General features: G+C 52.9%; 1 protein-coding gene across 1 annotated transcript in view; it reads right to left on the reverse strand.

Moving 5' to 3' along the window:
• Positions 1–693: 693 nt before the first annotated feature.
• Positions 694–20,342, reverse strand: part of PDIA5 (protein disulfide isomerase family A member 5) — an 89,265-nt gene continuing 69,616 nt past the window's right edge. Inside the window, exons 12-17 of the mRNA XM_001500185.7 lie at positions 16,987–17,057; positions 16,298–16,458; positions 12,419–12,549; positions 7,936–8,006; positions 1,295–1,429; positions 694–921 (exon numbers count right to left, since the gene is read on the reverse strand). Of these exons, the coding sequence (XP_001500235.3) occupies positions 841–921; positions 1,295–1,429; positions 7,936–8,006; positions 12,419–12,549; positions 16,298–16,458; positions 16,987–17,057 (650 nt within the window). The 3' untranslated portion in view covers positions 694–840. The remainder of the gene's footprint in view (positions 922–1,294; positions 1,430–7,935; positions 8,007–12,418; positions 12,550–16,297; positions 16,459–16,986; positions 17,058–20,342) is intronic.

Here is a 20,342-nt window from a genome sequence, read left to right on the forward strand (position 1 = left end):
GCGTGGGTCTGGGGTGGTGCCCACCCATGCAGAACGTGGTGTGAAGGTTTGGAGGTTATTGGGGTGGCGGGAGGGGGCGGATTAAGAGACCCAGCACCTGCACACTGAGAAGGCACCACCGTATCTCCCACGCCATCTCTTCCAGGAGATGTGCAGAGCAAGCAGCCTCACAGAGGCCCCTCCCTGACTCCAATCTAGACAGCCTCGAGGCCGGGGGGGGACCCTGCACTCATCCCTGAAGTGGAGACTGACTTCTTTTTAAAGGGGGAGCAGGGAGGGACTGAGGAGAGGAAGAGGAAAGAAGACAGAAATAACTGGAGAAAGAGGAATATGTAAATAAGTTCCAGGAAAACATACCAAGACAGAAACCACAATGATCCAGAAAAAGCTAATGCTTGGCTATCGTTTGCTTCAGCATCCCATTTTCACTGATCATCTTAAATGTATTTCCTCTCAATATCAGTCATTTTCCGACAGGATATTTTGTGGTCCAACTTCCCTGTTCTGCTCTCCAGTGACTGACAGGAGCCAGCACCCTGTGCCACGCTCCTCACCCGCCCGCCCGCATCGCTTCCATGCAGACATGACACTGGAGTGTGGCTCTCCACCCGCCAGAAGAGGACGAGGAATGAGGGAGAACACGAGTATCCATCTCTGTTAGTACAGGCTCCATGGAAATAACCCACACCACCAAACAATTGATTTAATTTTATTTCAAAATTGTACAAAATGGCCATAAGCGGCTATAAAAAACTTTGTCTTCAGAACACGTGGAAATTCAGAAAGAACAAAACAGGTATCATTCACAGTGTAATGGAAAAGATTTCTCTGAGGCAGAAATTACAACTCCTCCTTTTTCTTCCCTAGTCTTTCATGGTCTCCCTCCCGGAGGGTTCGAATAAAATTGGTAAATCCCTGTTCCTGTAAGGAAGAGAGAGTGCAAAAAAGCAACGTTCACCCCTGATACGGAGGGCACTCCCTCCCTCCCTCCCCTTCCCTGACCCTCCGGTGCTTGCTCCTCTGGACAGAGGGGGCAGCTGGCGACGCAGGAGGGTCTGCTTGGCTATGGAGAAGCCCTGAGAAGTGGGTGAGAAAACTCCTGCACCTCGGAAGCCACCCTGGCTCTGGGGACAGGACTTCTGCGACAACCCCTTGGGCCCCTTCCAGCCAGGCCCAGAGCCCCTGCCTTCTCCGCTCTGACGGCCAGCCGCCTGCTGTGGCTTCTGCCGCCCCCTCAGTGGCTGTTTCCCTGCCCGTCAGCAGAAAGAGCTCAGTTCAGACTCTCCCCACTCACCGTCCGATCGCCTTCGTACTTCTCCGCCGACTTCCCGTAGTGGTAGTAGTGGAAAGTGGGGTAGGCTTTGACAGCCTCCTGCTGACACAGGTCCTGGTTCTTCTCTTTGACACAGTCAACAGCAGCACAGGCAATCTACGGGCCCAAGAAAGGGAGGGTCAGCACAGGGGTCTCCAGTCTGAGAGCTGGGGCCTGGAGCCTCTGTGCACAGACTGCGTCCTGGCCCACGTCATGTGCTTTCTGTCATCTTTCTCCCCAATAGCAGATGAGCTGAGCCAAAAGCCTCCCAGCCCAGAGCTCCTGGAGACTGGTGGTGCTTGTTTTCGACTTCCAAGGCAGATGGGTAAGGTCAGGGGACTCAGCTTGGAGTGCCCACAGACTACCCTTTAAAATCAAGTATAATGGCCATAAGGGACATTATGACTTGAAAGCCTTTGTAAACACCACAGGTTTTGTGATGCTTTCTGTGAGGCACTGTGGGACTCACTCATTTATCAGCTCATATTCCTGGACATCTGTCTGGGGAGGCAGTGTAGTACCAAGGTTAGGAACAAGAGCTTTGAAGCCAAGTTTCCCAAGGGTAAATCTTGGTCTGGCTGAATATTAAGACTTAAGGAGAAGCCGGCTCCGTGGCCGAGTGGTTAAGTTCACACGCTCCGCTGTGGCGGCCCAGGGTTTGGATCCTGGGCGCAGACATGGCACCACTTGTCAGGCCACATTGAGGCGACGTCCCACATCCCACAACTAGAAGGACCTGCAACTAAGATTTACAACTATGTATGGGGGGTTTGGGAAGACAAAGCAGAAAAAAAAACCCCAAAAAGATTGGCAACAGTTGTTAGCTCAGGTGCCAATCTTTAAAAAAAAAAAAAAAAGACAAGGAAAATTACCTAGCCTCTTGGTGCCTCAATTTGCTCATCTGTAAAGTGGGGATAATAACAATACTTGGGTCATCAGGATAGTATAAAGAGTGAGTAAAAGAATTCAGGTGAGGTGAATTGGCACAGGACCTGGCACATGGCTAGTGGTCAATGTCAGCTGCTGGTATGATCACTCCTACTGGCCCCATACAAGCTCTGTCCCAGACAGGAGCTGCGCGTCTGGTCAGGGAGTTGGATAAAGAGATGATTCCAAGACACGATAGGAGGTACGAGAGAAGTGGTCCACAGTGCCAGAGAGCCGCGGGAGTGGCGCAAAGGCGCTTTGCACAGTTTGCCATCTGAGCCGAGGCTTGGAGGAAGAGAAGGAAGTTCCAGCCAGGGGAGCACATTCCAGAAACTGGAAGAGTTCAGCATGACTAAAGCAGATAGAGTCTTTGGGCAGAGAGAGGTCCCTAAATTGGCCTTTGGCCTCTTCTTGCCCACCTAACAGATTCCACATACTGGGTAGTTTTTCCTTACTATTTATGGTTCTTTCAAAATAAGAGGGTATAAAGCAGACATGGGGAATTTTTTCCCTGTTGAGGATCACAAAGCAGGGAAGGAGGAGGAAGAGTCAATTAATGGCACTATGTATCCAGAAAGCAGTACAGAAGAGGGGAAGGCAGGCTCTGATGGGGGGCAGCATTTATCTGAGTCCTGCTATGCACTAAGCCTGTTCTAGGTGCTAGGGGTACAGTGGTGACCTTGACAAAGCACAGTCACAGAGTGACTGCCATTCTCACTGTGGGAAAGCAGTCAAAAGATACGTAATGAGCGAGATCATCATTGAGCCCAATGAACACATTGAAGAAATCAACAGCGGGATTGGTAAGACAGTGGTCAGAGGGGCTGCTTCTGCCAGGATGGCCAAGGAGGCCTTTCTGAGGGGATAAATTCGATCTGAGACCTGTGTGAGAAGGAGGCAGCCAGCCATGTGAAGGCCCGAGGAGAGCAGCCAAATAAAAGGACCAGCCCATGCCAGGACCTGAGAGATGGAGGAGCGTGGCACCTCTGAGGGCCCGAGCCCACTGAGGAATCTGGACCGAACTGTCACTGCATGGGGCCCACCGAGGAATCTGGACTGAACTGCTACCAGGCTTGAAGTTTAAAAGTGATGAATGACCACAATTCACAGTCCATTGGCTGCTGGTTAATCACATGTGGATGGAGGCCTCCTTTCCAGGTAGGAGAGCCCTGCGGGCCCCCACAGTCACGCTTACTGGTCACTTACCTTGTGCCCAGGTGAGCGGTGCTACTATTCTGTGCACAGCAGGACTGGTAGTCAGAGTGATGAGTGAGCAGGGCCTGCACCCTGCTCACCAGTGGCCACACCTGCCCTCCCCACTCTCCTTCCCCTCCCCTCTACCTTGCCAGCTATATAGTGTTCTATACAGAAAGACTTCTTGGAGCAGAGTTTGCAAACTCGCTGCACACGATCCATATCTGGCTTTCAGTCCTGTTCTATTTGGCCCACATGGAATTTAAAAAAAATAAATAAATCTGAATTAGCTGCCAACTCAGAAAAAGAGCCAGGAGATTTCATATAAAAGTTTGGCTCTCCAGCTTCTCTGTAAAAGCCAGATTTGATGGCACTTGCCCTGCATTCCCACAGGCAACACTTGGCTGGAGCAGAGGGGCGACTGTCTCCTTCAGGCAGGTTCAACTTGCCATCCGCCCACGTCCACACGGCGCCCGAATCACTGGGTCGGCAGGTTGCTCCTGCAGGCTTCTGAGAATCCCAGCCTACCCTCTAACGTGCTTCCTGAATTATTCAGACGTGAGCCAGATGCTCCTCTGGCAGTCCTCAGGGTTCCGGTTCTCAGAGCAGGCACAGAGGGGCCGGGCCCAGAGGAGACCAGAAGCCAAGGGCTCTCTGCATCCGGCCCTGGGCCAGGGGCCAATGCTCCTCGGCTACGTGTGAAAGTGTTTGATGAGTGCTGCTCTGGGCTGCTGCTCTCCTGGCATGGCTTTAAATTATGGATTTAATTTGTATACATGCCTTGGAGCTACAGGAAATGTAGTGCATGGTTTTATAAATTGACTACATTAAAAATGTGTACTTCTTCTGAATCACCTAAACTAGCTGCCAGCTGCATACACAGAGTGCTACTCCTGGTTGCAAAGGCTAATCTGTGCTCAGGTTGTACAGGGGAAGAGGAGACAAGTGCGGCCTCTCTAAAGGAAGTGGCTTAGACTCTGGAAAGAAGGCAGTAAATCAACCTCTTCTCATCCATCCAGCTTCCCCTGTCTAAATGCCTGCCCCACCTGTGCCCACTCCAGATGTGCACTGGCTCACCCGCAGCACTGAACGCACACCTCTAACTTCTACATTTTTTCCATGGTAGTCAGCTGTCGGTGTCCTTCCATGTCCCCTTGGCCCAGCACTGGTCACTGGTACCTGCAACTCTTGGCTGCAGGGAGCTAGAAGTAAGGCCAGCAATGGACAGGGCTTGAGGACATGTCCCCCTGGCTTCCTTGACCTTCAAGTCAGACAACTCTGTCCCTAGCGAGGTCTCCAGGGACTGAGCCTCAGGTACCCACCCGGTAATCTGCTCATTAAGGCACATGCTCTGCTTCCTTCCTTGTCCAGTCTCCCTTCCTCCATCCTCTCGGCTGCGTCCTGAGACCACCTCCCAAAGATATCCCCTGCATGTGAGTCCCAGGCCCCGGTCGGCTTCTGGGAGAACTCTAATAATGCCTGTTTATTCGATTCCGACGTTGCCCCTCTCCAGCTAGGCTAGTCATTTAACCTAAGACTTAATCTCTTCATCTGCAAAATGGGAGAGTCATAGTAATACCTAGTCAATTAAGCTACTGTGAGCATGACATAATGCTTTTAAAGTCTGAAAAATGGGAGAGTCATAGTAATACCTAGTCGATTGAGCTACTGTGAGCACAACATAATGCTTTTAAAGTATTAGGGGAAGTGGAGCTCTCAGGAAATATCAAACGTCATTGTTCCTTCATTCAGTCAACATTCACAGAGGTCTCAGGAGTCAGGACTGCAGGGAATTCAAGGACAAGTAAGGTCCTTGCCCTCAAGGAGCTTTCCCTTCTGATGCGTAGACAGCTTTGTGAACACGGGGACTATATATAACACGGCCAGAGTTACAGCAGCGTTGTGGACCAATCACAGAGGAGGCGCTCCAGATGACCTTCACACCGGGCCAAGGGCTGCACTGTTGGCCCTGCCCCACCCCAGGCTGGGAACACCTTGATGCGCAGGGAGAGGTGAGCCCCAACTTGCCAGCCCAGTGGTCCTGACTCTTGCCTGCATCCCCCAGCCTTCCACCTTGGATCCTTATCTTCCAGAGCCTCTGCCATCACACCATTCGTTTCAACACTAACGGCATGCAGGCCTTTCTCCACTCAGCACGTCAACCGCTGAAGTGCCCTAGTAAGCTCCTGGGAGGGGGCGGAGGCTCCCCAGCTAAAATATGAGTTGTCTCATGTGGCTTTATTGATTCAGTAAAATAAATCTCTGCAAGAGCTAATATTGACTTTGGCTATGAAAATGGAAGTGAACGACCAACTGCATATTGATTGGGGAAGGAACAAGGACCGGCTTCTGGTGGAAAAAAATACAATTCCCACTAAGAAGTGGCAGCATGGGGTGTCAGGAAGAACTGGGAGTCAGGAGACCCAGTTCTGACTGTCAGTGACCCACTGGGCATCCCTGGGCAAGGGACACAGCTCCTCTCTGGGCCTTGATCCGTCCTGAGATCAGGAGGGGGCTGGGCAGGCCAGCAGTCCCCAAACACCTGTCTGTGGCCGGCACGTGAGCCCGCTCTTAAAAGTCACAAATTCCTGGAACCAGCCCCCAGAGGCTCTGATCTGATACTTCCAGGATGGCACCCAGCAATCGTGGCACCAGTGACTTCAGTCCCCCAGGCCCGAGAGACAGACTGCTTTCCTGCTGTTACTAAGAGCCAGGCCTGCCAGCTGCCTGGGATAGGTTCAGTGTGTTTCTGAAAACAAGCGAGGGTGATCCCTGGCTTGGAATAAAGGAAGCTGGAAGGAGGGACAGAGGGAGTAACAGAGAAGAGGGAATGACCCCAGGAAAGGGCCAGTGACATTACTGGCCCAAGTTAAGACAATTAAGCACAGGCCTATCACTGTCTCAGAGAAGGAGGGCATCACCATGGACATGGGACCCCAGTGCATCAGCAGAGGGGAACGGGGAAGAGGAGCACCGGCTCCTGGCTGCCTACTGCAGGCACCGCCAGCCTGGACTCACTGGGACTGATGTGATCCCCTCACCGACCCTCAGCAGCCGGGGGCAGGGAGACCCTACACGTCGGCCATCTCCTGTCCGTCCACAGCTCCGAGTGTTCTGGGTGGTGGGCAACGGGAGTCAACGCAGTAACTGCCGGTCCAGTCCTGGCTCCGGGGAGTACAGGCCCCTCCACACCAATGCCCAGACTGTGAGGGAATCCTGTGGGGACTGGCAGCCCGGACTGTGCTGGACCTCCCTGTCACGTGCACAGGCCCTGGGGGCAGAAGCGGTGGGGGGTGGAGGGAGACAGCAGATGGGAAGCCCCTCTTGCCACACCTCTCTCAATGCAGGCCAAGTGGCAGGCAGAGGAGAAAGCTGTTTCTGGTCCTTAAATTCCCCCCCGACAGGGTGAGGTGCCTCAAAGACATAGCCAGGGCTTGTGGGTGATGACGGGACTCCCTATGACCAAGGAAGGGTCTCCAGGGTCTGAGTCCCCAGTTTGTCCCTGCTCTCCACATGTGTACTTGTGTCCCAGTCCGGCTTCCTCTGACTTGCTGTCCCTCACGTCTCTCACCATCCCACCTCTGCCACTGCTGCAGGGCCAGTGCAAGGTGGTTCTGGCGTGTGTACCAGCCCGCCCTGGCCATGCCTGAGGATTCTGCCCAGGAAAACAAGGCACCATGAAGAGATGCATGAGACTCTGGGTCTGGGTGAGTGTGGATGCGTTTCTGGGGCCTGTCACGGGAGAGGTTCCGACACCCGAGTCTCAGGCTGGAAATAGTCTTCATGATCATCTGAACTCGCACAGGGACTTTAGAGAGAAGGGAACTTGAGCCTGGAGAGTTGATATAACTTCTCCCAGGTCACACATTCAGCAGCAGCCAAGGTGCACCAGCCTAAGTTCTGGGGTCTTCCCTCTGCCGCACAACCCCTCGGCCCCAGACTCATGTGCTACCCTCACCCAGTGGCACTGGCACTGCCCTGGCTGCTGAGCTGTCTGGGGGATGTGCCTGGCCCCCTCCCGCCTCTAATCCAATCTGCAGCTCTGGCTTGTTAATTTTATGCTTCATTGGTCGGCCGCTGCAGGAGCCTCTCACTCAGGGATGAGGTTCCGCAAACGCAGCCTTGCTCTCCTCCAACGTGGCCGCCTACAGTTGACTTTTGTTGGATTTTTTTGTTTGTATTTTTAATTATGTAAGTAATGCATGACTACAAATCCTACTGTAAAAAGGTTCAGCACTAAGAACATAAACAGATGACCACTTTATCATCCCCTCCTCCAAGGAGGCGCTGTGACGGTTCAGTGTACCCTTTTTAGTTGATTTGGCAGCATACATTCAGGCTGCTCATCCTGCCTTGTGAAAAGAATGTGCTAGTTCCCAGAAACCCCCTGGTCTCCGCAGAACCTATTTGTGAAGGGGATCTGAATGGAAGGGAGGAAGGTACAGGAATCGGTGCAGGGCAAAGTTGGAGACGAGACAAGAGATGAACAGGGCTGTCCTTACCTTTCGGTCATCTTTGAAGATGTCAGCAGTGGCAGTGAAGTGCGGAATGACCTTCTTACAGTGTGGGCACCCTGCGTGAGAGGGGAAGGAGAGAGCACGATAGAATGTTGTACACACCAAGAGGCTGCAGAGCCAGGGCCCCTCCTGGAGCCTCCAGACAGGCCGTTCTAGGAGCTTGTCTCCACTCAACAGACGGGGGCTTCACTCAACTCTCCCTCCCTCCACACTCCACTGTCAGGGTCCATGTGTCAAGACTGCCACCCATCACTGACCTGTTGTCTGCTGTGGGCACAAGGGCTTTCTAGGAGTCGCCTGTGGCAAGTGTTGGGTCCAGTCCTGCCAGGGACCTCCCATCCCAGACCTCCCATCAAACACAGAGCCCGAGGCTGGGGCTGGGGGAGATGGACTCAGTGGTCTTGCTCTGGAAGCTCCTTCCACAGAGGGCTGCCCTCAGGCCGGGAAGAGCATGATCCGGGTGCAGAGGGAGCTTTTCGCTTAGGAAAGGAGGACGTGTGCTCAGGATTCTCTGGGCTTGTTACAAAGCCCCTTCTTTTGCCCACTGACAATGGCAGATCTTTCCATTTCATGACTGAGAAAGCAGGATGGGAATGTGGGGGCCTGAGCCCCCACTGCTCATGCTTCGCTGCTAACTCCCACATTCCCAGCACCCCCACCCCAGACCAGGCAGCCAACCTGTGCCCCAGGTCCTCATGCTGTCCTTCCATCCTTTGCTCTATAATCAACCTGAATCTTGGATCAGCAATGGAAAATCCAAGCTCAGGCTAAGAGAAAGACAAGCTGTAGGAGCCCACAATGCTTCTCAGAGCCTGTGTTCCTGACCCAGGGATGAGGCCTGCCAGAGAGGACAGGGACCTGTGGTCCCAGAGGCCTGGATGTGACAGTGGTGCACACGACATCCTGTCTCTGTTGCTCCGTGTGTCACCCTGAGCCCTTCTGGCTCCAAAGACAGCGTCTCAGTCACGGGCTGGCCCAGACCTGCTTTCTTGGCCCTTCCCTTATATTAGTAAATCCAAACTCAAGCCCACCTCCCCTCTCAACCATTTCCCAGACACTGGCGAACACAACTGCCTAGAGAACAGAACTGCTTTGAGGGGAGGGTTTCCCTGACTGTGGTAATTAATTCTGATCAAACCACAGGTGGGAGAGGCCAAGTGCCCCGTGGAGAGACCTGGCTCCAGCCACCTTCCCGACAAACAGCTGGGCCAGGCCTCCCGTGGCCTCGGGAAAGCCAGGGTGGGGCACGGAAATGGCTCATCTGCTTTCTCTCTTTTTAAAATAAGATAATCATGACTGGCATTTCAAAGGGTTTTGTGAAACCAAATTAAGGCTAAGCTACAACTTTAATCTGAATTGAGCACTTGAGCCAGTTCCTGAGATGGGCAGGACCACCCATACAGCCTCAACAGTGTGGGCGGTGATGGGGAGTGGGCTTAAGGGATTTTCCCAGCATCGGGCAGAGAAGAGACTAGGCTGGTTATGGGTTATAGCAGAACTAAATGAGATGAAGTGCCTAGCACAGCCTGACTCAGGGAAGATGCCAATAGATGATTTTTTAATTGCCTCAACAGCAGTTGCAAGAATACTACACTAATTCAACTGACCAGAGAGAAAAATAGGTCAAATTCACGAAAATTTCATACCATAAAGGAATGATGGTATATAGTTTTCAAGACATGTGAAGAGCACAGGTGCTGGTTGACAAGGCTCGTCAAAGCATACCCTGCAGTGCCCAGAGGTCCCGTGAGCGGCACGTGGATGCCCACTAATGGCATTAGGCTGATTGGAAATAAGCTGCCCCTCGCCCCAAATCTGGTATCACTATTACTTCTTCCATTCTAACCTCTTTGCTTAGTCAGAGTATCAAGGTAACTGCCAGCCTAGAGCAAATTCCTATTACCATCAATTTAAGGTATTTAAGTCTCTAATTAATGGCCTTCTGGTGCATCTAATGTTCTCATTATCCAAAAAAAAGAGCATGGCAGAGGAATAACCAGAGGGGAGGCTGCTCTAGAAAGGGCATGAAGATGTTTCCAAGAGGCGTCAGGCCGGCCAGAGAGGTGTGATTGTTTCATTTGAGCTCGTGACAAAAAGGCACCACCTCCGTCCGCGTAGCAGGAAACCAAAGCAGCCTCTCAGAGCGGGGAGAGAAAGACTGAGCACAGGACAGAAAACTCCATCTCTAGGGACTCAGCCAAGTGGCCTAAGAAGGGAAGTCACTGAGCCCAGACCGTTCAGAGCACAGGGGGCTTGGAAGCGGACAGGACAATGAAACAGCAGGAGGAAGATCTGCGCAGAACCCAGGAGGCAAGATGGGGTGGGGATGTGGAGGGAGGGATATGCGGGTCGACTTCTGCTTTTTCCTTTATACCTGCCTTTATCAGGGGTGTGAGACCTTTCCGGAGTATTTAGACTCTTTATATATAAATAACTAGATACTAGATACTGCATATTATAAATAAGTATATGTTATTATCATTGAAAAAATAAAAAGATTTGTTTGTCTTTGGATAGTACCCCCTTCCAGTCCATGGATGACCATGTCTTGCGTCTGGGGCAGAGCTCAGGGACAGGGAAGTGCAGTCAGGGAGATGGCAGACTCGGCGCCAAGCCCTTTGCCAGAAGTTGACTTGCTCAGGGACGTGGCCCTGAATGGACCATGTCCAGAGTTACTTCCTACCAGAGCAGACTGTGAGGCCTTTGAGGCCTGGCAGGGACCATGGCTCCTTCCCTTGTATCCTGGGCCCAGGTCACCACCCAGCACCCCAGCAGGGATGGAGTCCCCATCCCATTCCCTAGGGACTTAGGAACGGTTGCCCCAGCAGCCAGTGGGGCTTTCCTCTCTATCATGAAGACCCTTCGGTAAAGAAGGGGCTAGAAAGGCTGAGAGAATGCCATGACTCAGGTCGAGAGGTCTGGCGGGGAGAGGGGCACGTCTGGGGGAAAGTATTCAGTCTGGACTTTCTGAAGTCAACCCAGTGGCAGATCAAGGACTCCTACTTCCGTGGCCGGGTTCTCACTCACTGCTGAGAAAGCTCTTACTCTCTGAACAGTGTCTGCAACAAAAGAAGAGCACCAACTGAGGCTGCAAAGGGCGCTGTCATTAAGTCGCTCCGAGGCCTTGGGCAAGCCAGCATCTGCTGGGCTCAGTCCTGCACCCCCTACTCTGCCCCGAAGGAAGAGGTTAACCTCTTAAAACCCACTTGGTCTTCTAGACAAACTCCCAGAACAAATGAGGACAGCACTCCGTAAGGAACTGGCAGGATGTGTTAGCCGCCTGAGGGCAGGGTCTGTGGCTGGAGGATATCGGGGCCAGGAGGCCACTGGCCCCAGACAGTGAGAGCTGGGGAGAGACATTACGGATCATTGACACTTGAAAAGTGGGGGCAGGAGGGGTGCAAACAGGAGGGTTGGCTACAACCCAGCGGGTTTACGACTAGATTGAGGTGCCTGGCTTCTCTGTAGAGCACAGCTTTATGATCCCCACTCCATTAAGCTGAGCTGTGACCTGGGGGAGGGAGAGAAGAGCAACAGAGGAGTGGGAATTCAAGAGCCTTTCAAGCATCAATTAACAACTTCAAAATGGGAAGACACAGAAACCTGAGGTCACAAACACCAGCGTTAGCAGCTAACGGATCACCTCCTCAACTTAAGCTTTGATTAAAATGAGGAGGGGCTGGCCCCGTGGCCGAGTGGTTAAATTCGTGCGCTCTGCTGCAGGCGGCCCAGTGTTTCGTTGGTTCAAATCCTGGGCGCGGACATGGCACTGCTCATCAAGCCATGCTGAGGCAGCGTCCCACATGCCACAACTAGAAGGACCCACAACGAAGAACATACAACTATGTACCAGGGGGCTTTGGGGAAAAAGAGGAAAAAAATAAAATCTTAAAAAAAAAAAAAAAATGAGGATCACAGGAGAGGAGTGCCGGGGAGCACAGAGCAAATGTGACTGTGCCTTTACCACAGCTTTAAAGCCACCTGGGAAGGTCAGGGACAGGGAGCTGGGCTGCGGGTGCTCAGGAAGACAAGGGAAGCAGAGGCCTAAATAGGCCAGCTAAATTCCAAGTTGCTCAGTTTTGTGGCTTAAAGGTGAAGTCATGCCTGAGGGATGGAGGGAGCCAAGGGGTGGAAGGAAGTGGCCAGGAAGGAGGCAGGCAGCTTGGCATATTTCAGGGACAGAAGGAGACAACAATTATACGGCAGGTCCCTACCACAAACAGAAATAGAGGGCTTTAGGACTGATGTGAGAAACGCTCCCCGGAAAGAGGGAGACAACCTGACAGAGCTGACAGAAGGAACCCTGGATTTTGCAGGACCTCAGCCTGGAAGGAAATCGGGGAGCCTTGCTCACAGCAGAGACAAGCCCAGAGTTGACCTGTGGCTGCCCTGGTCCCCGGGGGGCTCTCCTTAGTTCAGTCAGATCACCCCTCTACCTCACCCCTTGGTGAGCACCGCAGTTACTTACAAGGGGCATAGAACATGACCAAGGTGTGTTTCTTCTTCTTTAGAGTCTCCCGGAAGTTGTCCCCCATCAGATGCAACACACTGGTCTGCTGCTCTTCCCAGGTGGGCTCTGGGGGTGGAGGGGCCTCGGGGCTGCAGGAAGCCAGGGGCAGAGGGGAGATAGTCAGAAGGAGAGGCCGATGGAGGCAAGCACTTCCACCCCCACCCCCCAACCACTCAGGAGGTCACCCGAGAAGACATTTACATCCTTCCTGAAAGTTCATCTTAAAACCTCAGTTTGAACATGAACAAATCTGGACCATCAGCAAAGATACGCCAATTCCCTCTGAGGAGCCTCGTGAAAAGCCACTTTGTGAAGGTGTGGAAGACCTGAGCCCCTTTCAGGGCAGGGCAGCCTCTCAGGGTGTGGTAGAGAAGCTGCTCCACCCAGGCCCCCGCCCCCACCTCTTCTGGGACCCTAAGACCCTCCTTGTCTTCTGCTCCTGAGACTTTGTCCTGGTGGAGAGAGCATGGGCCAAGGAGTGAGGTGGGCCTGGGTACAAATCCAGCAGTGTGACCTTAGGTAAGTTACTAAATCCTTCTGAGCTTCCATTTTCTTTTCTGCTAGATGAGGACAAATACCTGCTTTCTGGGATCTTATGCAGAGCAGAAACCGTGTACCTAAGGCACCAAGTCAGGCAAGCAGCTAACAGCTGACAGCCTGTAGGCTCTACTAAATGGCAGCGTTCAATCAGCATCTCCTCCTGTTCTCTGGCTCCCTCCACACTGCCTCACTCAAGTACAGATCTCCAGGGCCTTCTAAAAGCCTTTGCTGCCCTTCCCTCTCCTCTCCGCTGTCTGAGAAGCGTCTCTGGGGAGTGGTCTGCACCCAGCACTGCCACATCCTCCCCTGCACTCTCCCTCACCCCTGCACCACCTGGCTTCTGCCCGCGGGTCTGCACACAGCCGCCTGCAGCTCACCTTTCAGGAGCCCGTTCTACCGGGCACCTCCCCACCTTCCCGATAGCCCTCTCTCTTCCAGTTCTGTCTCCAAGCGCCTGCAGGTCTCAGAAGATGGCACCCTCTGTGTGGCTTCCTTAACCCTGGGGCTGAGGAGACTGACTTGAGCCCCGACCTCTCATCTAAGCCCCCGATTTCCAGGTGTTTTTCAGGTGTTTCCACCTGGAGGTCCCAGTGTCACCCCAATCCCAACACGACTTAGAACATAGTGCTCTCCCCCTCCTCCACACCTCCCACATCAGCTCCCCTCAACTTCTCCACTTTGGTTAATGGCACCCCTGCTCTTGTGATCGAGACTGGCCCCTCTCAGCCTCCCTGTCTTCCTCCCTTTTCTTGGTCCTCAAGGTCCCCTGTCATAAACCCTGGCTCCATGGCTGACACCGCCCACCCGACCTTTCTGCTCTGCCATACCCCTGGATCCCGCCTCCCCAGGCCTGACTGCTGTTACGGGCAGCGCAGCCCGTGCACAAGCCTGGAAGCACCGTCAGCCTCACCCGATGCCGTCTGCTCACTCTGCTTCTGGTGACCAGCCTCAACTCTCCATCTCAGATCCATCTGCTGTTCACACTCTGCCTGAGTGATTCCTTCCAAGCTCCCAAAAGAACTATTTGTCCCTGGCAAGGCCCTTAACCTCTCTGAACCTAAGTTTCTTCATCAAGGAAACAGGAATAAAAACTCTGGCCTAAGTAGGATCTGAGGATGAATTGGGGCAACAGCCGTAGAAGCATTCTGCAAAGGCCGGGTAAGTACGGCCACTGACACGGCGATACTATCTGCTGCAGCTCCACACGATAGCCGGCATCAGTAATAAAAACAGCTTCCTTTGAGTAGTTCCACACCATGCACCATGCTAAGCACAACGGTCTAATTTAATTCTCTAGACAAGTCTATGGGAAAAGTATTGTCTGCATTTTACAGATGGGAAACTGGGGCTTAGTGGGGTCAAGTAAATGGCTCGGGGTCACAATCTGAGCACAGCCTTTCAGACTCCGAACTCCATGCTCTCACTCTTGGGGCGCCTCAGGCGCTCAGCAGTGATGACCACGCACAGAAAGGACAGAGACCCTCTGAGCTCAGTATTTGCATCCAGGCCTCTGGAGGAGCAGGGATTAGCAACGATTAACACTCCTGATTCCCTCAGCTCTCTGACCACAAGCACCATGGACCCTGCCTCAACCCCTCACCCCACCCAACCCCTCCCAGTGAACCGGCCCTGGAACAGAGTGAGGCTGGAGAGGTGGGTGTGGATAGCAATCTGCTTCAGACACCAGAAGGCCCAGGGCAGAGCGCCTGTCCCTTTGTGAAGCATTGCTCCCCTCTGGTCCCTAAGACAAAGGCCTGACTACTCTGAGAATCCGCCCCCAGCGATGAGCAGGACAAAGCAGAAGGAGCTGAGACCAGGGCCTCACCAGCCCACTCACCTCTTGCCAGGGGCCTCTTCTAAACCTAGTGGTAACTTTGCTTCTATGTTTTTGTTGGTGTTTCTCAAAACACTATGGCTGAGGGTCCCATTCACACTTACTGAACCAAAGCTTTGGGGACAACAGCACAGAATCTGTACTTTAAATAGGCACCTCAACACCAGGTGATGCTTATGTACATCCAAGTTTGAGGACCAACGTCCTAACAAAGTAACCGATCTGGAAGCGGCTATTCTGTGTGGCTTTCATGTCACTCTGTGACTCTAAAGCCTTAGTTCTCATGTGGGCATTGCTGCACCATGTACCAGAGACCTCTGCAAAGGCCAGAACACGTCTTCTTTATCATCCCCCTCGGTGCTGAAATGAGGAAATATTCTCAAATATTCAATTACATGTGAGTGTGTGCGTCTGTGTGTGTGTGTGTTGGGGGAGGGGGTGTGTAGGCAGGAGAAAGGCTCCTGAACTGTGTCCTAACAATTTCTGCCTCTCAAGGGAGGCCAGCGGCTTCCTCCACTTTCCAGGGCGTCTCCCTGATGGCCCAGTTAGTCCTCTCACAAGAGGGGAAGTGCTAACAACCGCGGGCTCCAGAGCCCCCGGGCCTGGAATCTCGAGGCTCCTCAGGTTCTCCGGACTTGCAGGCTGTTATGGGCTGAACTGTACCCCCCAAATCCATATGTTGAAGGCCTAAGCCCCAGCACCTCAGAATGTGACTGTGTTTGAAGACAGGGTCTTTAGAGGTAACTAAGTTAAAACGAGGTCATTAGGGTGGGGCCCTAACCCAATCTTAATGGTGTCCTTTTAAGAAAGGAAAAGAGGACACTCACAGAGGGAAGGCCATGTGAGACACACGAAGAAGATAGCCAAGGAGAGAGGCCTCACAAGAAACCAACTCTGCTGACATTTACCTTGGATTTCAGGTCTTCAGAATTCTGAGAAAATAAGCTTCTGCTGTCAGGCCACCCAGCCTACGTTACCTGTTGTGGCAGCCCTGGCACCATCACGCAGGCGGAGGGCCTCTTTGAAATCTTATTCTCAACCCCAAACCACGGAGGCTGCACCTCGGATACTACTGGAGGCCCATCAACTACCAGCAAACATAGGCCCGCATGAGTCCAGCTCTGGATGTGAAGAGCTGTGTACTTAACTTCATTCGTTCAAAGGGGATGGAATGAAATGCAGGTGATGAAACCCGGGGCTCGGACATGGAGAGGGGGCCCTCTGAAGACAGAAACACACAGCTTCCTGGAGCTGAGGAGGCAGCAGCCAGAAGGACCACCAGCGATGTGCTGGATGGAGACACGAGGTCAGCACACCAGAGGTGGCTTCAGGATTGGGCAAGTCAAATCCATCTCAGCTCCTGTGGCCCTGAGCCAAGGCCAGCAGCCCCTCTATCTCCTCAAGGCCCTCTCCAGTGGCTGACAGCCAGAGTGGAGATGTGCCATCAGGACCATCAGACTTACTTTCGCAACCACTCAATAAAGTTCTTCTTTGTTCTGAGCACGGGCACTGTATATTTCTCTCCATTCTTAAAGTACTTCAGTGTAGGAAACTCGGAGATGTGGAATCTTTCTGCCAGGGCCTTGTTGACAGTGGCATCGACAGCTGCAAGGACACCAGAGCTCTGGGATGGGGGAGAGGCCAACCATGCATGACAGCCTCAGACGCGGTGCTGGCAGAAGAGGAGCCCAGAGGCCAGCCAGCCCCCAGCCCGCCCTGGACCTGCCGGGATTTCACAGGGGGTGGCTGACCCCTGGGCTCATATATCCCAGGGAACGATGTGACACTGGAGTATCCATCATTTCTCCTTTGAGGGCTGACGTGAGGCTTTTAAATCTGCCTCATCAACCAGGCTGTGAGGACTGTAGCTGTTCCCAATAGCCACGGTCCCAGAAAAAAGAGGGACAACCTTGGGGCTTTACCTCGGAGCCATGATCTGGCAGAGGTCACCTGCACCCACAGTCTCTCTGTACCCCTCCAACCCTGGTAGGGAGCCCACCTAAGACATGCCTACTGGGGGACACAGAAGTACCACAGCCCTCTGGGGACTGGGAAAGCTGCTGCGGAGCTCGGAGGGAAAGTCGTTGTAATGATTCAGGTCACTGATGCTTTAGAAGAGAAGGATGGGGAGAGGTTAAGGAAGGCAGCTTACGTCTGCTTCTCCATGGAGGACTTCTGCTGCGCTCTCAAACTCTGGCTTCATTTTCTTACAGTGTCCACACCCTGTAAGAAATCAAGAGAAAGACCATCATTCCCCTGGTGATGCCCCTTGCGGCCGCCTCTGTAAGATAGCTGGGCCCTGTTCCCAGACACCAGGGGTCCCCAGGAGAAAAGAAGAACAAGTCCCAGCTCAGAAGAAAAAAATCTTTTGCTTAATTCATGGTCCTTGGGGAGTGTGTGTGTGTGTGTGTGTGGGGGGGAGACAAAAGGCAAAAATGCAATAACCACACAAACAGTACTGGCCATATGCATCCAAGCCCGGCTCTGAGTGCTCTATAGCCTCACGACAACCCTACAAGGTGTGAACTGACATTATCTCTATTGCACAGATAAGAAAACTGAGGCACGAAGAGGGTGGGTGACTGCCCACAGCTACACACCCAGCCACAGAGCAAGGCTGGGCTGAAAACCCAAGCAATCTGGCTGGAGGGCACAGCCACAGGACGTGTGTGCCTCCCAGCACCACGCTACTATCACCACCACCATCTTCTCCAGGGCAGGAGGGGGTCTGGGCCTTGAACTGGGAATAAGAATTCACAGAAGCAAGAGGATGGAGGAAAATTAAGTTCCAATTGTCCCCATATTGGGAGAGGGTATGACAGGACACGCACAGGGATCTGATGTGTCATTTCCACACTAATGGAATTTTCTTGGGATAAAGACTGCTTTGCCCTCTCCTTACAACCACATGAAGGCAGTAAGATGTCACGAATAATAAAATTTGGTACATTAAAAAGGAAACAAGCAGGGCTGGCCCAGTGGTGCAGCGGTTAAATTCGCACATTCTGCTTTGGCGGGGTTTACCAGTTTGGATCCTGGGTGCAGACCTATGCACCACTTGTCAAGCTATGCTGTGGCAGGCATCCCACATATAAAGTAGAGGAAGATGGGCATGGATGTTAGCTCAGGGCCTATCTTCCTCAGCAAAAAGAGGAGGATTGGCAGCAGATGTTAGCTCAGGGCTAACCTTCCTCAAATAAATAAGTAAATCCTTAAAAAAAAAGGAAACAAGCACTTTCTGTAGGTGATATGAGGACATTTGTAAATCGTTTTCATTTTAGTAGAAAGAAAACTTCCTGGCTTCTATGGTGAGGGGGGACTGTAGAGCGAGGAGGTCCAGACTGGCTCAGGCTGGAGATCGCTCTAGAGGTGTTCTGGCTGTGTGGTGCCACGCCACCAGGCTAAGTGGATGGCAGGGACGTCACTCGGCTACTGTGTGTGAGCTGAGAGCCTGGCAATTCTACTACGATTGTTAGGAAAAAGACAGTCAGGAAAGGAAGACAGACACACACACACCAGTATTATCAGAGAAGTCCTCCCACACCACAGAAGCCACTGAGCCTCTCCTGCCTCCATCTGAGCACTTGGATGGGATGAAGGTTCTGTCTCCTCCAATGTCGCTCCTGCAGAGCTCAGCTCCAGGTGGCACCAACACACGTCCCTTCCATTCCTGCCAGCTCCCAGTTTCCTCAGTCCACGCTCACCTTGACCCTCCCAAAGACGAGGGGCTCCACAGTGGCTACCCTGACCATCCCCACGCTGGTAACAGAAAATGTAGGTGATCACTGAGCTCCCAGGCCAGTGCTGTCGCGCCCCTCCTCTGGACAGAGCACTCTCGGGGAGCCGTGAGGTGACTCGGTGGAGGAAACCGTCCCTGATGGAATCCAGCCCAGGGAGCGACTGCAATCCTCAGCTGCACTGAGAGTTGGTCCTTCTCAAATGGGCCCAGGAAGAGGGACATGTGTGGCTCAGGGTCTCACCAGAGCCCACCAGGGACCGCCCCTCCGAACCATGGGGGTATCAAGGCCATCATAACATTGAAACATAAGAACATTATTTTCCAGAAAAGAACGTTTAGCGCTATCATAACCCATTTGTCACTTTCTAAACAATCAGGTTACAAAAGGGTTTTTTCTTTTGTTTTGGTAAATTGGCTGTTTGGAACTGAAAACTTGTTTTCCCCACAGAAACAATTTCATACACAGATTGTACAGATTCTCAGGAGCAACCACAAAAGCCCATTTAACAGAACGGACCTGAAGTATACAGAGCACACAGCGCTATTTCTACTTCACGGAACCATCCCCTAGATGGAAAACACACAGCCACAGCCCAGCTCGGACACCCAGCGGGCCTCTCCCAGCAGGCGGTGGTGGCTCCCACGCAGAGGAGGGGCGCAGCCTCCTCAGCTCAGGGCGGGACTCTGGGCCTGTCCAGGTCACTGACATTCTTGAGAATGTAAGTCCCCGGCTCCCACACTGATGCGCACACGCTCCAAGTTTACGTATAACTTCAAAGGGATCTGGATCCTGACTGGCTCACAGACCCGAGGTTAGGAGGCCAAGACGGAGAAGGCCCGACTCCAAGGCAATCGCTTTCCCATGGAGGGGGTGGGAAAACACGGAGATGTCCCCACAGGTGTCGGCCTCGGGCATCCTTCCACGCCGATCCTCATGTCAGGAGTAAATGGGATAACCTAGGGAAGAGTCCACTGATTTAACATGAACTATACTAAGATGAACATTTTTTTGGTCTCACTAAAAGGAATGAATCATTCTTTGGGGCTTATGGTCAGGAGGCAAAGGTTCTACAACTCTTAAAGGGACAGCCCCCTGGCCTGCCTCAAGGCTGACAGCTTCCTGCACCCTGCCCCAAGGTGACCGCCCCATTCCCCTGCTCCTAGGCTGACCTCCCCTGACTGCGGCCGGGGGTGTACACCCTGTGTGAAGAGACTTTAAGAAAAGGAAGCTCAGGAGACACTCCTGCTGCGATGGGTCTGTCACCCAAGAGTTCAGCTTGCCCTGGAGAGGAGGAAGTGAGTGGCCCGAGTCAGACCCACTCAGCCCAGCAGTGTACAAGGGAGGACACCTGAACAGGCCTCAGGAGACCTGGCTCATGGCTCCAAGTGGCCTCTGTGGAAGGCAGAAGAGGCAGGCAGAAGACGCTCCCCTGCTACCCTCTCCCTTAAATGGATCTGAATGGTGCTGGCAGGTCAGTGCAGGCAGGGCCCGTGGTCAAGGTGGGAGGCTGGACTGGAGTGGGGGTGGGGAAGGGAAGACAAAGAAAGGCTGGCCACTGCTGCTATAAAAACCACTGTTTCCTTCCAAAATGTCCCAGTCAATGTGGCAGGACCCCAAAAGATGAGAAGTCACCTTGCACTGGGAGAAATCTACCTTCATACCTTCCTCAGGTTCCAGCCCTTTGATGCCACTGCCCTGAGGGGGTGGCAAAACAGGCCCCATACTGCCTGCTGGCTTCTATCAGCGGCAGGCTAGAGATGGACTCAGA

Source organism: Equus caballus, chromosome 19 (assembly GCF_041296265.1).
Source record: "Equus caballus isolate H_3958 breed thoroughbred chromosome 19, TB-T2T, whole genome shotgun sequence".
NCBI classification, from domain to species: Eukaryota; Metazoa; Chordata; class Mammalia; order Perissodactyla; family Equidae; genus Equus; species Equus caballus.